This window comes from Asparagus officinalis, chromosome 5, assembly GCF_001876935.1.
Source record: "Asparagus officinalis chromosome 5, Aspof.V1, whole genome shotgun sequence".
NCBI classification, from domain to species: domain Eukaryota; kingdom Viridiplantae; phylum Streptophyta; class Magnoliopsida; order Asparagales; family Asparagaceae; genus Asparagus; species Asparagus officinalis.
The window spans coordinates 78,361,331-78,376,068 of NC_033798.1; the positions used below are offsets into that span (position 1 = coordinate 78,361,331).

The following is a 14,738-nucleotide window of genomic DNA, read 5'->3' on the forward strand; positions in this document are numbered from 1 at the left end:
ACTTGTATAAACTCAATCAAATAATTACAGATGAAGTCAATGGTTATTATCACCTCCCTTGCTCCAAACTTCCAAATACAAACTATCACTCAAGCTCAACAGATGAACAACAACAAAACAACAAACTGAAAAGCTCCACAACATCAAACAGCGACCAAATTAACCGGTCAGTCGCCACACCCTTGAAAAAGTGCCTTCTTGAACTCTTCCATGTTCTCACTTTCCATCGACATAACAACGGTCACATCTCCATTCCCCGCGGGACTATCCATTACAAACCCAATCCCTCCACCGAACAAACTCGCTCTCGTCATGAACTCTGGCTTCCCCCACCCGAAATCAACCTCATATATTGGCATCCCGAGCCAACTGATCAGAAAGAGATCCTTCTCCGTCAAGAACCACCCCCTCTCCTCATTCCCCATCTCCATGTAATCAATCAACGACCTTGCGTACTCGTCGTCCACCCTTGCCAGCGCCCCTTGTATCTTCTCTCCTGCATACTCTAGCGACCCTGACGTGATCTCCCCCGCCTTCGCTCCCTCTGACGTGCAGAGGATCGCGTTGCCGAAGTATCCAACGGGCAGCGGCGCACCGTATAGAGGCGTGTGTCTTGGTCAGCGGCAAGCCTCCGTGCGAAGCACGCGCTGCGCCAGATGTGGGCAATCACGGCTTTGAATGTGGACAAGGATTTGTCTATGCTGACCCTTTTTTTGAGAGTGGTGATCTGGTTTCTGGAGAGGTTGAGGATCGCGACGTCGAAGGGTGGAGGGGCAGTGAAGGTGTTGGATTCGGATTGTGGGGGTTTCTTGTATTCGAGGAGGTCGGCAGTGATGGAGGGAGGGGATCGTGCGCGGAGGTGGGAGCGGTCGAAGAAGGGAGGGAAGGAGACGTCGGAGATGCCGCGGGCGATGTCAGTCCATGTCTTAATGAAGTGGAAGTCGGCGGCGATGTGGTGGTTGGCTACGCCGATGGTCACCTCGCCGCCTTTGAAGAATGTCACCTGAGAGTTGAATACAAGCAAAACAAGCCAATAGTCAGTAAAGTCTCGCCTATAATGTGAAGAGGATGCTTGAAGGGTTAAAGGAATTCACCCGTTATTAACACGTCCAACAGAAGAAATTTACGCATGGAATAAAATGAGTTAACAAACACAGACATTACAAATGCATTATGAACTTCTTTACGCGTAGAATAATTTTACGCATTGATCGAATAATATGAGAGAGAACCCGTTCCCAATTGCTAAATACAACTTTTTCTCCAAAAAAGTTTCTAAATACAAAAGCTAGAAACGAATTAGTTATATGCAACGACCCATCTATCTATGTGTCAAAACGAGAGAATTTGATACTTATTCACCTCTTAATAATACAAGTTAAAACAAAACCCCTTTTGAAATTATTCCCACAAGTCCTTTTCCCCCCTAAAGAAAGTCCCTCGAGTATATGGAATTGCTACTACGTCTCCTAATTCTTTTGCTCCATTTGGTAAGGGGTTAAGAGAAGATTAAACGGGGGCGGTTTAAAGCCCCGTTAATCCTCCAAATGGATTAATTTGATCAAAAGACTGCGTTAAATTTAATTAATTAACGTCTTATTTGGAGGGGTTAATAAATCTTCCCTCTAGAGGTAAGCAATGTGTGGTAATTAAACTCCTTAGTTCTTCTTTATTTGATTTGACAAACACAAAAAGAAAAAAAAACTTAACCCTTCATCTTAACTATTAAAATATAAACGGGATTAAGTTATTTTTAACTCCTTATAAAGCGTTAACTAGGTTAATCATTCTCTTTAATAATTCTCTCTTAACTCCTTGACAAACTGACACTTTATAAGTTATTTTGAAATTAGTTCCTCCAGTAAAGAGTAAAATTAACAATTATAAGGATTAATATGAAATAAATTATGAGAATTAGGAGATGATAGTACACAAAATTAGATTTTACATGGTAACCCTGCCAATTACTACATTTACGCTTGATTGGAGGAACTAGCATCAAAATAACTTAAGAGTTGGGGGATCTACAGAAATTTTAATGATTTTAAGGGACTATTTTTTTTTTTTTTGATCAAATTAAGGGACTAATTTTGAAACAACCTAAGAAGTGAGGGGCTTAGTGGTAATATCAATGATTTGAGGGACTAATCTCAAAATCTGAATGATTTAGACAACTAATATAAAAAACTTTATTTTAAGTGTTTTATGTAAATCGAGAATTAACAAAGGAGTAGTGACAATTGTACATTAGTTACACTACTATTGTACTACTACGCACCAAAAAGTGGACAGTATTAGAAATCGTAAAGAGAAATTATGAGTTCTTATGCACTCCACTTCTTTGTGTATAATAGTATAAGAGATTACATGGAATAGTAACATTGACTTATTCAGTTGGTCCCAGAAATAAAAGGATGTTAATATTATTTAAAAATACAATTTATGAGGTCTACAGAATGAGAGGTGATTACTAAGTTATATATATTCTCTACAACCAAGAACATAGAGGAATATCTACGCGTACAAGACTAGTATGACTCTTATAATATAATTAGCGTTTTGATATTCTCTACACCTAAGGACATAGAGGAATCTCTACACGTATAAGACTAGTACAACTCTTATAATATACTTAGCATCTTTCGTATAACTCAGTAGACATATCATTATTTCTTACAGTATACTTAGCGCTTTCCTTACTCGGTAGACATATCATTTGCTGCATAATCATTTTGCTATATCGTAATTGCTCCCATGGATCCGGCCTTCCACTTTAGTTTTAATATGTTTGAGTTTTTTGTCATTTTCTCATCGCTATATATATACGGAACTTCTAACTAATTTAGAGCATCCATTGTAGTAAAAAAGCACATATTCACGTCGTATACAAGATAGCAACTCTTCTAAAAATTAATCAAGAAACGACAAAAGAAATAAAAGGAATACACATGCACCTGAATCATCAACAACACGCAGGGTGGCTCAGACGACGCAACCCTAGGCACCAACGCCTCCCTCATCTCATGCGACGGAGCGAACCCTCCGAACTTATCCACATCATACTCCGACCGAATCACCGTAAACTGAACCCCCTCGCCCGTGCAATTGATCTCAATCCGACCATTTTTGCCGACCTCAAGTCGACCAGCCAGCGGATAGAATTGAACGAGAGCCTTACTCAGCGACGCCTTCAGCGTCTCAACCTTGAAAAAGTCGGGATCGCCGTTGGGTCGGTAGAAATAAACCGACGGAGTATGCTCTCTGACGCTGAACGATAGATCTAAATTTGAGAGCCAGATGCTATGCTTTGGGGTCTCTTCGCTAGGAACCACAATGCAAGACTCCACAACTTCCATTAATTATTGTTCTGCTTCTTAATTCTTTTCTCTGTGCTAATCTCCTTTGAATGCATGGTTATTTATAGAGAATGGTTAAGGATGTATTGTTGCGCTTGATTAGTTTCAAAGAGAAACTATCCAGTTGTTTGAATGTCATTTTCACTATTTTTTTCCCCTGAGTAACGTGCACTAGATGTTCATGGAAATTACTAAACAGAGAAGATAAACATAGAATATGTATACGCTCAGAGTAAAGAGAAATAAAGATAGAAACAAGCTAATCTCGCTGGATTCTAAAATTTTTGTTGGGGAATTTTAGCCTCACCGCCTACTACAATTTGCGCAACTTGGAAGCCAATCCACAATCAACAAAATATAAAACAACCACAATCAAGAAGAAAGAACACCGAGTTTTACATGGTTCAGTCAACCAATTTCGACCTACGTCCACGGGCAACAATACAAGAAATCCACTATGTATCAGGAAAAATTATAAGATGAATCACTCAACTCTCGTCTCACAATCTCTCAACCTCACATACATAATTAACTCTCATATTCTCTCCAAAGTCCTCTCCTTACAATCTTATAAATGGACAAAGACTTCGGAACCCTCTCCCAATGATGTAATCTTTTGCACGGACAAAGACTACGAAACCATCGCCTCTCGTTCAATATTCTTGAATCAGGTTACGTCCTCTGCTAAACCTAGAATACAAGAATATTGACTTTCTCTCTCATCTGTTTGGTTTTTCCTCTAACATAGAAGAATATATATAGTCTCTACCCTAACTTCCTAATTAGAATAGAATTCAAACTTCTAATCATGATAAAACTCAATCTCCTAATCATGATAGATCTCTAACCCTATCTAACTCTCATGAAGTTATACAAAGAATCAATGACATAATCCCAACAATCTCTACCTTGGATTTGATTCCCAAACTTCCTTGAAGATATATCATCGCCGTCTTGAAACTTTACTTCTCCTGCTAGCATCTTTTATTCCTTTCACTTTTTCAATTGAAGCACATATATGAACTTCAACTGGGACGTCTCATGACCCTCGCTATCATCTTCTTCGCCGTAGCGCCTCCACCTCTCTTGTGAGCACCAAGAGATCTTCGCCACCTCTGACATTAGAAGCAAATCAACCATGTTTCTCCTCCCAAACTGAACTTGACAGTAGCCTTCCCCCACTTGCTGTCTTCGTACTCCACCTGCATTGCTGTCTTCGTACTCCACCTGCATTGCTCATCTTGAATCATATCGGTGCACCTCTCCTACTCCACACTATGAGCCAGATGCCTCCATCTCCTCAATCACTTGGCTTGGACCGAATATGATCACTCATCGTCTTTAAGTCTAAGGTCACCATCTCCATCAGTATGTGTGTCACTCAGTCATTCCTGCTTGCAAGCTGCACCTAATCTGGCACTGTCTACCTCAAGTCTACACACCAACCAACTCTTACTCCCATAATAACTCTGAACAATTATATGCTGACAACTCTACTGTTAGAATCATGTCTGATTCTCTACATCAGTCTTACTCATCGTATACTCGTTTGCCCTATCTGCCATCAGATCTGTCTTTGTTAGGTCTCATGTTTATAAGCCTACTATCTAATCTAGTTTTGATGATTAACAAACAATTCCTAATAACGTTTGTCAAGTGTTTATATTTGTTTATTAGGTATTCTACACATAGATCCTCCTGTTAGAGGTTGGTTGGACTTGAGCTTAACGACGACATCTTGGAGGTTGGAGGAAATCTGGAATGAAGTATTTATGTGCTCAAGACAAGACTCAATATTGCGCTTCATCCATGTTTACCAAGATCGAGCTCAATCGATGATTTCTAAGCTTGGGTATATTGTTTCTAGTTTAGTTGTGTCTTTATGCGTTTATACTCAAAGCTCAACTTTTTTTACACATACACATTTTTTTTATAGCATTCAAGTTTATTCATATAAATATGAAACAAATAGTTATATATATATATATACATACATACTCGTTTCATATTTATCATCTTGGTTTTGGAAAATAATATGTTTATAGATTAAAGACTTGTTTATACTATTTTATATCTTTCCTCAAGTCTATAAATATATATTAAAGTGTTTTCAAAACTTGTTTGAAAGAAATTCGTCAAAATTAAGTTTTAACAAATTCGTATGTTTTACTAATTTGCAAAATATTGTGTTATGGATTAATGACTAAATATAACTGTTATATATCTTTTATAAAGTCTATTAATCTAGTTAAAAGTAGTTTCAAACTTGTTTGAAGTCATTTTGTCAAAATCAAGTGTTGTCAAAAATCAAGGGTTTGTTTTTGTGAAGAAAGTTTCACAAAGAGGAGGATTTTAAGTTTAATCATTGAGGGAGTTCAACCTCAATTCTTCAACCCTCTTTGTTTGGAGAAGTTTCCTTAAACTCATTACTAGCTTGTTTATATTTTAATTGTTATATTTTTTTACTTGCTAGATTAATTTGAGTTTGATTTTATTTATACTCATTGGTTACGCACCCCCCCCCCCCTTGACCACATTGAGCTTTAGTATTTTCACATATAATATATTATTGGGTTGTGGGGTGTAATATTGAGAGTGAGCTTAATTTTGTTCTCACATTGTATTAGAGAACAAACCCTTTGTATTTGCACTTCATTGTTGAGAACACATTATAATACATAAGGACACCGAGAGAAGTGATTGGCGAGAGACGAGGTCAATTCCAAGAGGAGTGACATCGGTTGTAAATCCTAGGGAGAGGTTGTAATTCCTAGCACTTGAGGAAGGTGACACGGGCTAGGCCAACACTTAGAAGGTGTGTTGTGTATTGACAGTAGTGTGAGTTATAAACGTTTGTTGGTGAGCGTTGAAAACCGATTGTGTAGGTTTTGTAATTGATAGTGGAGATTCTCCTCGAGGGTGAGGAGTGTAAACTTAGGTCGATGGTGACCAGACTCCATGATCTTTTATTTGTGTTTGTGTTTGTTATTGGCGCATTTTCTCTTGTATTCATCTTATATCGCCTATTATGCTCATTGTTTACATTGTCTCACGTTTATATCAACCTTTGTTTAATTACATATCCTTGCAAATAACTCATTGTATATCATATTGCGAGGATATTACTTGTAAAGTTTTAATTTGGCATTAATATATATCAGATTAGATTAGCAAATACCATATTCAGCCCCATAGGGTAATTTCAGTCTCGTCATCATCACCAGAACTTTTCAGCACTTTTTGACCAATCTGAACAAAATGTAAAAAAACAAACCCTCCCATCGCATTCAGAGCACTCCAAAACCTAGGAATCGACTGCTAGATCGCTAAAATCCACCAACGATTCGCCCATCTACACTCTAATCAATCTCAACCATTGGATTGAATTAAACAACAAACACCATACAAAGGCACACACCGAATCTTGGGCACCAAAAAAATTTGGTTCCTTCTCTTACATGTGAAGAATGATTTCTTTCTCTATCACGTGTAGTCAAAAACACCAAACACCAAAATATTCCAAACACAAGATCACCTCATCGTCAAATCATATGATTGTCTCCTCAGATTTTCACGAACAGAGCCAATTGAAGCCCTCTCGAGAATTCTTCCAAGCAACTCCGCCAACTTGTCACCACCTGCTCCTCTCACTGCCAATTCGTCTCCACGCAAGCCCTCTGTCGGACGTCGCATCCCTCGGGTGCTCTTCTCCGGATGATTAGTCTCCGTTAAATCCTCCTGCCAGCAATGGTCGTTCCTTCCGTTATTTTTCTTCATCTTGATTCTTGTAATGTCGATCTTCAATCTTGCACAATGTCGTCTTCTATCTTGCGAACTCACGCCTGGATGCATCATCATGGCTCTGATACCACTTCTTGGGGAATTTAGTCTCCCCGCCTACTATGATTTGCGCAACTTGGAAGCCAATCCACAATTAATAAGATATAAAACAACCACAATCAAGAAGAAAAAACACCAAGATTTACATGGTTCAGTCGACCAATTTGGATCTACGTCCACGGGCAACAATACAAGAAATCCACTATGTATCGGGAAAAACTATAAGATGAACCACTTAACTCTCGTCTCGCAATCTCTCAACCTCACATACATAATCAACTCTCATATTCTCTGCAAAGAACTCTCCTTACAATTTTTTGAATGGACAAAGACTGTGAAACCCTCTCCCAATGATGTAATCTTTTGCACAGACAAAGACTACAAAACCCTCGCCTCTCGCACAATATTCTTAAATCGGGTTGCGTCCTCTGCTAACCCTAGATTACAAGAATATTAGCTCTCTCTCATCTACATGATTTTTCCTCTAACAATAGAAGAATATATATAAGAAAACCAAAACCCTATCTCTAGCCTAACTTCCTAATTAGAATAGGATTTAAACTCCTAATCATGATGAGACTCAATCTCCAAATCATGATAGATCTCTAATCCTATCTAACTCTTATGAAGTTATACAATGAATCAAAGACATAATCTCAATAATTTCTGAGCTATGATAACCGTTGAGTGTAATAATTTCAATTTTTTAGTCATATCCTAGAGGTTAAGTGTTCTCTTTTGACTCTTGAGCTATTTTACACAGTGATGCTTATTTTTTATGGAATTTTTCCTGACGCTATGTTAATGTCCCTTCGGCTACGGCAAAACGCTAAAATAATGAGAAAGGTTATAGATTAAAACTTTGCGTTGTCAACTAAACCCCTTATGCTATAAAAGTAAACATCTTTGTGATCAATGCAAGAAAGAGTCCGTATATATCTGGAACTTCCTTTTAATTTTGCAATACAGGGTGTTTAGTAAAGGCGTATTAGGACGCAAGGAATGAGAATGCTTTGAATATACATCTCCTTTCAATTTGATTGTTTGATCATCTTATTTTTTTTGTTAACAACATTACCTTGTATCGAAAGATGACCAATTCAAAACAATGTTACACCTTCATTTAGAAATCTAGATTAGTCAAATTTATCTTCTGAAATTTATTTTTAGGTGCCCATTCTGTATTTTTGTTGGTCTTCTCCCTCATATTTCATGCATATTTTATATCTATTCCCTCTCACTAATAAATGTTTTGGTCGTTTCCTAAAAGTTTAAAAAACCAAAATGAACATTCACCACTAGTAGTTACCTATTTCCCGGCGGTTTGAAATATTTTAGGAGTTGACAATTATGTATGAGATGCCTGCGCTGGGTGCATGTTAATTATCAAATTAATTTAAGTCCATGGGAAGACTTTCTTTTTTCTCTAGTTCTTAAAAGCAAGTGTCTCAACTTCTCACGTTCCACTGAGGAGGTTAACGAATCTATCACAATTTGCCAGCCTGCCGGTGCCCTAAATTCTTTGACCGGAAAAGGGTCAGATAGATGATAGGCAGGAAAAATGGATCTCTTCTGGCACTAGTTTTAAAATGGGTATTTATGTATACTACTTTTTGCGCTTCTTGGACCGATCCAATGTTCAAATTACCTTGACTTGTAATGGTAATGAGCTTTTAACGTTCTAATACAAGATTAATTTAAGAAGCTACCCCATAAATACAAGGCAAGATCCAAACAGTAACTTTAAGATGATTTGATGATTAAATTCACAACGTTGTTGGGAAATGCTATAGTAGAAACTTGGTTTAACTCTCTTCTATAACGAACCAACTCCAATGATCTAACTGGCTACAATAAAAAATCTCCAAAATAAACAAATATCAATCATATGTAAGCATATAAAAATATGAATAAGACAACACATGCATATGTATATGGTTCGGATTTGTTGGAACCGAACAGAGGATCCCAAGCAAAAGATTAAATATGAGATTAGGAATGAGTGAACGGAAATATGAAGTGACCAAGAATAGAAAAGAGCATCCAACGACAATAAACAAAAGAACACTGGAGTTTTAGGTGAAAAATCCCTCCAAATCAAAGATTAAAAGCCACAAGACTAAAAGTCCAGCTCAAGAGCTCCACTATAACAAAAATGGGTTAGAATACCTTATCCAAGCTCACATAATGGGTACACAACCCCAATTCTAATAACAAACGAATCAACCTCATTAAACAAAGTACCCAAAAACTTAGATGTGATTCAAAGTATAGATCCCAAAGTTAATAGAACTAATTGGCAATCCGATCAGTCAAAGAAGTTCAAGGAACTCCAGATTTCAACTCAATCGAACCATAGATGAATCTCCGATCGACGAGTTGATGATTGCTGGTTGAGCAACACTGTTTTTGTGTTTTTTTTCACTTTTCTCTCTTGTGAAAACTCTATCTCTCTCAATCTGATCTAACCCATATTTGGGAGAAGTATAAAAATGGGCCAACTGGGTCAATGCGCTTTAGTTAAAACTCAAACTATTGGGTCTATAATGTTGGATAGCAGGTTCCTAATATGTTTCCTAATTTGTTTTGGTAACAGGTTATTGGGATTCCTAATCTGTTTTGGTAACATTATTCCAAATCTGTTTTGGTAACAGGTTATTAGGATTTCTAATCTGTTTTGTTTTTTGTTTTGGTAACATTATTCCAAATCTGTTTTGGTAACAGGTTATTAGGATTTCTAATCTGTTTTGTTTTTTATTTTAGAATTCCTAATATGTTTATGATTTTAGGATTTTTATATATATGGAACAATTGGAAGAAAGAATTAAGAAGAAAATTGGGGATATTTGGAGCACAGAAAAGAGGTATTTTCTGAGCTATTGGTTAGGGTTTTGTTTGGAGAGAATTAGAGATTTGTTGGTGAGATTAATTGGTGAGTTTGAGTGATTTCTAATATCAGCTTGTACTTTTCTTCTCTAATAATAAAAAACCATATCCCCTTCTTGCCCCGTGGATGTAGGCAACTTGCCGAACCACGTTAAATTTGGTTGTTTGTGTTCGTGCTGTTATTTTGGTTGTGTTTGGTCTTCTCTCGGCGTTTGTTTGATTTGATCCCTCGAAGCATATTGGTTTGCTTTTGGCTTCCGCAGCGCTCAACAAGTGGTATCAGTACTCAACAAGTGGTATCAGAGCTCGGGCTACGCTTGGGCTATTTGGAGGAGTAGGTCGTTTTGGAGGCTCGCCTAGGGCTTCGTTTGGTGATAAAGGTAGGATCTTTTTGGTAAAGACTCTATGTTTTTTAGTTTTGGATCTATTCTTCATTTGTTCTGTATTTGTTTTGGTGCTTTGAGAAAGATGGTCAGGAAAGAAGGAGTTGTGGAGGATACTTCCAGCGTGAAGACCGTCCAAAGTTTGAATATCCACTATATGAAGATAGATGTGGAAAAGTTTAATGGCACAAATAATTTTGGTCTTTGGAGATGTGAAATCTTGGATGCGCTCAATGCGCAAAATTTGGAAGATACTTTAGAGTTGGACGGGAAACCGACGGCATTGTGGAGAAGGTTTAAAAAAAGATGAATAGAACGGCATGTGGTGTGATTAGATCTTGTTTGACTCAAGATTTAAAATATGATGTGATTAATGAGACTTCGGCTAAGAAGATTTGGGAGATCCTAGAGGCTAAGTATCTTGTGTAGAGAACCGCTTGCATTTGAAGATGAGGCTTTATCGCTTCCAATTGAAGAAGGAGACCTCCATTGGTGATCACATGAATCACTACACGAAGCTTCTTGCGGATTTGGTGAATATAGATGTGATGATTGAAGATGAGGACAAGGCATTATTGTTGTTGAGTTCCTTGCCTGATGAGAAATATGAGACATTCATTCTTACTCTTATTAATGGGAAAGCATCTCTTTCTTATAGTGAGGTCACCGCTGTACTTGTGAATTATCAGCTTCGAAAAAAAGGATAAGGAGACTTTAGTTGAGCCGGTAGCGGGGGCATTGGTCGCAAGAGCAAAGAGTCCAAACCGTGGTAGGAGGTCGCAGTCGAGCCGGTAGCGGGGGCATTGGTCGCAAGAGCAAAGAGTCCAAACCGTGGTAGGAGGTCGCAGTCTAGAGAGGCACATCTTGGAGTTCGTAGGAATCAGTGTGCCTTTTGTAAAGAGGATGGACATTGGAAAGCCGAATGCCCAAAGTTGGTTGATCGAGCCGGGAAGAATAAGGAAAAAGTTATTCAGGCTTCAGAGGTAAATGTTATCAAGGCTAGTGGTAATAATTTAGATTCGGATTCTTCGGACTACTCGTTATATGCACTACTGTCAGTTTGTGTTGCCGACTCTACAGAGTGGATGTTGGATTCGGGTGCTTATTATCATATTTACCCTAGGAGGGATTGGTTCTCCAGCTTTTAGGAGTTGGAAAGAGGGGAGGTCGTGCTCATGGGTAATGATCATGAATGTCCTATTAGTGGTATCGGTACTGTTCTGATTAGGATGAGTAATGGAGTGATTCGGGAGTTGGTTGGAGTGAGGTTCGTTCCTCAGTTGAAGAAGAATATCATTTCACTTGGAGTTTTGGAGGCAGCATGCTATAGGGTGACCTTGGTCGATTCACATTTGAAGGTCACATTGGGGGTCCATAATTGTGATGGAGGGCATCAGGAGGAATAATTTGTATTATTTGATTAGGAGCATGGTGTTTGATAGAGAGCTGACAACTTCTTTGGATTTGGATAGACTGTGGCATTTGTTGAGGCTGGGTTATTTGATTGGTTATGTCGTGTATGGTTTGTTGAGGAGTGCTTTGACCTACAGATTGAAGTCCTTTGAGCACATTGATATGAGCAAGAAGACCGAGGTGGAGTTTGGCACTTCTATCCATCGATCGAGGAGTCTTTTAAATGGTGTTCAGTCAGGCATTTGGGGGCCTTCCAAGGAGGTATCATTGGGAGGTAATCGGTATTTGGTTTTCGCAATTGGGGATTGTTCTAGGCATTGGTGGGTTGCAACCAGGTCCCGTTGGTGTGAAGCCCTAGAAGTCAACAACAATTGGAAGAAGTGTATTGGCAGAAAGGTAACCCGTCATTCTAGCTTTGGTATATGTTCTTTCTTGCATTTGTACCGAGATCATGGCAGTTTGAGACACTTTATTGATGTGGAGACATTGGGGCGACAAGATGAGATGACAGTTTTGATGTGTCGTTCTTTACTGGAGGGGGATCAGCGTTGGTTGTCGAGCATTGTTTTTGGTTTTGGAGCTTCGACATATTTGAGTCATCTTGGTCATAGGTTGCCGACTACTGCATGTGGAAATTTTGGATCTGGTGGAGCTGCTTCAGATTTTGGGTTACGTTGGATATTTGGTTGCCTAGCATTTGGTCACATCGAGGATGTGAGATTTGATCCGATTGTACGTTTAGGATTCAGAGGTTCGTTTGATTATCAGTTAGGAGCTTCTGATCTTGTTCTGAGTAGGTATGTCATATTTGACTCTTGGCAGGTGGAGAGTGTTGATCAGATCATGAGGATATTACAGCGGGTGGAGGTTGATGCTACTTCACATTGAGTGGAGATTACTCCACATACTCCAGATCATACTGCATCATTTGGGATTCTAGCTGAGGTGACACAGTTTGGAGATCATTTGAATTTGGATGCAGATGATGAGTTGGTTTTGGATTCGAGTGCAGCTGGTGGACATGTTTTGGATACGGCCATTGGTTCACCTCAGGTGGAGGTGTTTGATTTATTTCAGTTTGGGGCCATTGGGAGCGCTATCAATTGCAGACCCGTTGGTGATATTGGTGAAGAGTTACAAACTTTTCTATTTAATTGAGGGCCTTTGGAAGCCGTTTGGGTGAACTACGTGAAGGCTTGATTCCTTGGGCAAGAGGATACGTAGACAGTCATTTATGATGCAGCTGGTTTGGTGAGTTGATACCGATATTTGAAGTTTGTTCGCATTCTCATTTGGGTTCTCGACTTATTGTGGATTGACTCTATTGTCGTGGATTTGTTCCACTTCATACTGGACACAACAAGTGAGACGTTTGGTTGGTATTGGTGTCGGCTTAGTTTTGAAAAAAGTTCACCGAGGTGGAGAATTGTTGGATAGTAGGTTCCTAATATGTTTCCTAATTTGTTTTGGTAACAGGTTATTGGGATTTCTAATCTGTTTTGGTAACATGATTCCAAATCTGTTTTGGTAACAGGTTATTAGGATTTCTAATCTGTTTTGTTTTTTTATTTTAGAATTCCTAATATGTTTATGATTTTAGGATTTCTATATATATGGAACAATTGGAAGAAAGAATTAAGAAGAAAATTGGGGATATTTGGAGCACAGAAAAGAGGTATTTTCTGAGCTATTGGTTATGGTTTTGTTTGGAGATAATTAGAGATTTGTCGGTGAGATTAATTGGTGAGTTTGAGTGATTTGTAATCTCAGTTTGTATTCTTCTTCTCTATTAGTGAAAAACCATATTCCCTTCTTGCCCCGTGGACGTAGGCAACTTGCCAAACTACGTTAAAATTGGCTGTTTGTGTTTGTGGCATTGATTTGGTTCGTTTGGCTTTCTCTCGACGTTTGTTTGATTTGGTCTCTCGAAGCACATCGGTTTGGTTTTGACTTCCGCATCGCTCAACATATAATATAAGATACCAAATACAACTTTGGGTCATCCTTCACATTAGAAAGGAAGTGAAGACCAACAAGATTGTAGCCTATGTCCATAAGTGAAGAAGGAGAATAGCTTTATTAGAAAATTGTGAGAACTATAATGGTGAGATTTATTAATCACTAATTCAATATCATATCCTAAAGAACTCAAATTCAATCTTTATAAATAATCTCCACCATCTCATTCAATCTCTCTCAAAAGAAGAAACAAAAGAGTGCTATATTGAAAAGCCAAATTATTTCTCATAGCTTTAAAGAGTTGCGGCTTGTAGGATTTGTTATGACTGTTGTTGCTGCCTGCATCAATCCTATCCTATCGTAATGTATTTGTAGACTTGGCTGAAATCTTGTTCTGGCTAAAATCTTTTCCATAGGTACAGGGATTACAATTAATTAGGTGAAGAAAGGAATTAAGGAAAATTTACCCTTCTCAACCTGCTAAATATAAAAAGTTTACATAGGGTGTACCCTAACTTAACCCCTCCTAAATTAATACAAACAATAGTTGAAGGTTTTACGAATCCAACTAGAGGGAATAAAATGAGTTAATCTCTCAAAATGAGAGGTTTACAAATCCACCTATTTTAACAAATTAAAAGATAACCCCTTAATTTATAAAGAAATAGTTAGGGCTGTCCATCCGGGCCGGCCCGGCCCGGAAATCCGGGCCCGGGCCCGACCGGGTGATTTTCTTTTTTTTTTTAATTTTTTTTCCAAAATTTTTTAATGTTATTTAAATTATAAATTATAAAAAAAGATAAGAAAAATAATAAAAACAATAATTTTATTAATTACTTAAAATGACATAAATTACAAATAAAAAATGATAAAAACAAATCCTTTATTAATAATTAATAAA

General features: G+C 38.0%; 1 protein-coding gene across 1 annotated transcript; it reads right to left on the reverse strand.

Moving 5' to 3' along the window:
* LOC109842050 (shikimate O-hydroxycinnamoyltransferase-like) lies at positions 506-3,364 on the reverse strand. The gene is made up of 2 exons (XM_020410969.1): positions 2,955-3,364; positions 506-1,003 (listed from the first exon to the last, which is right to left on the reverse strand). Exons 1-2 carry the CDS (start codon positions 3,354-3,356, stop codon positions 506-508), a joined length of 900 nt encoding a protein of 299 aa, XP_020266558.1. The 5' UTR covers positions 3,357-3,364.

What these genes read in the sequence shown, in the direction of transcription:
- LOC109842050 (XM_020410969.1), bottom strand. Translation starts at nt 3,356, where the DNA reads ATGGAAGTTGTGGAGTCTTGCATTGTGGTTCCTAGCGAAGAGACCCCA. An exon ending in GCGTGTTGTTGATGATTCAG is followed by an intron (nt 1,004 to 2,954) that starts GTGCATGTGTAT and finishes TTCAACTCTCAG; the next exon opens with GTGACATTCTTCAAAGGCGG.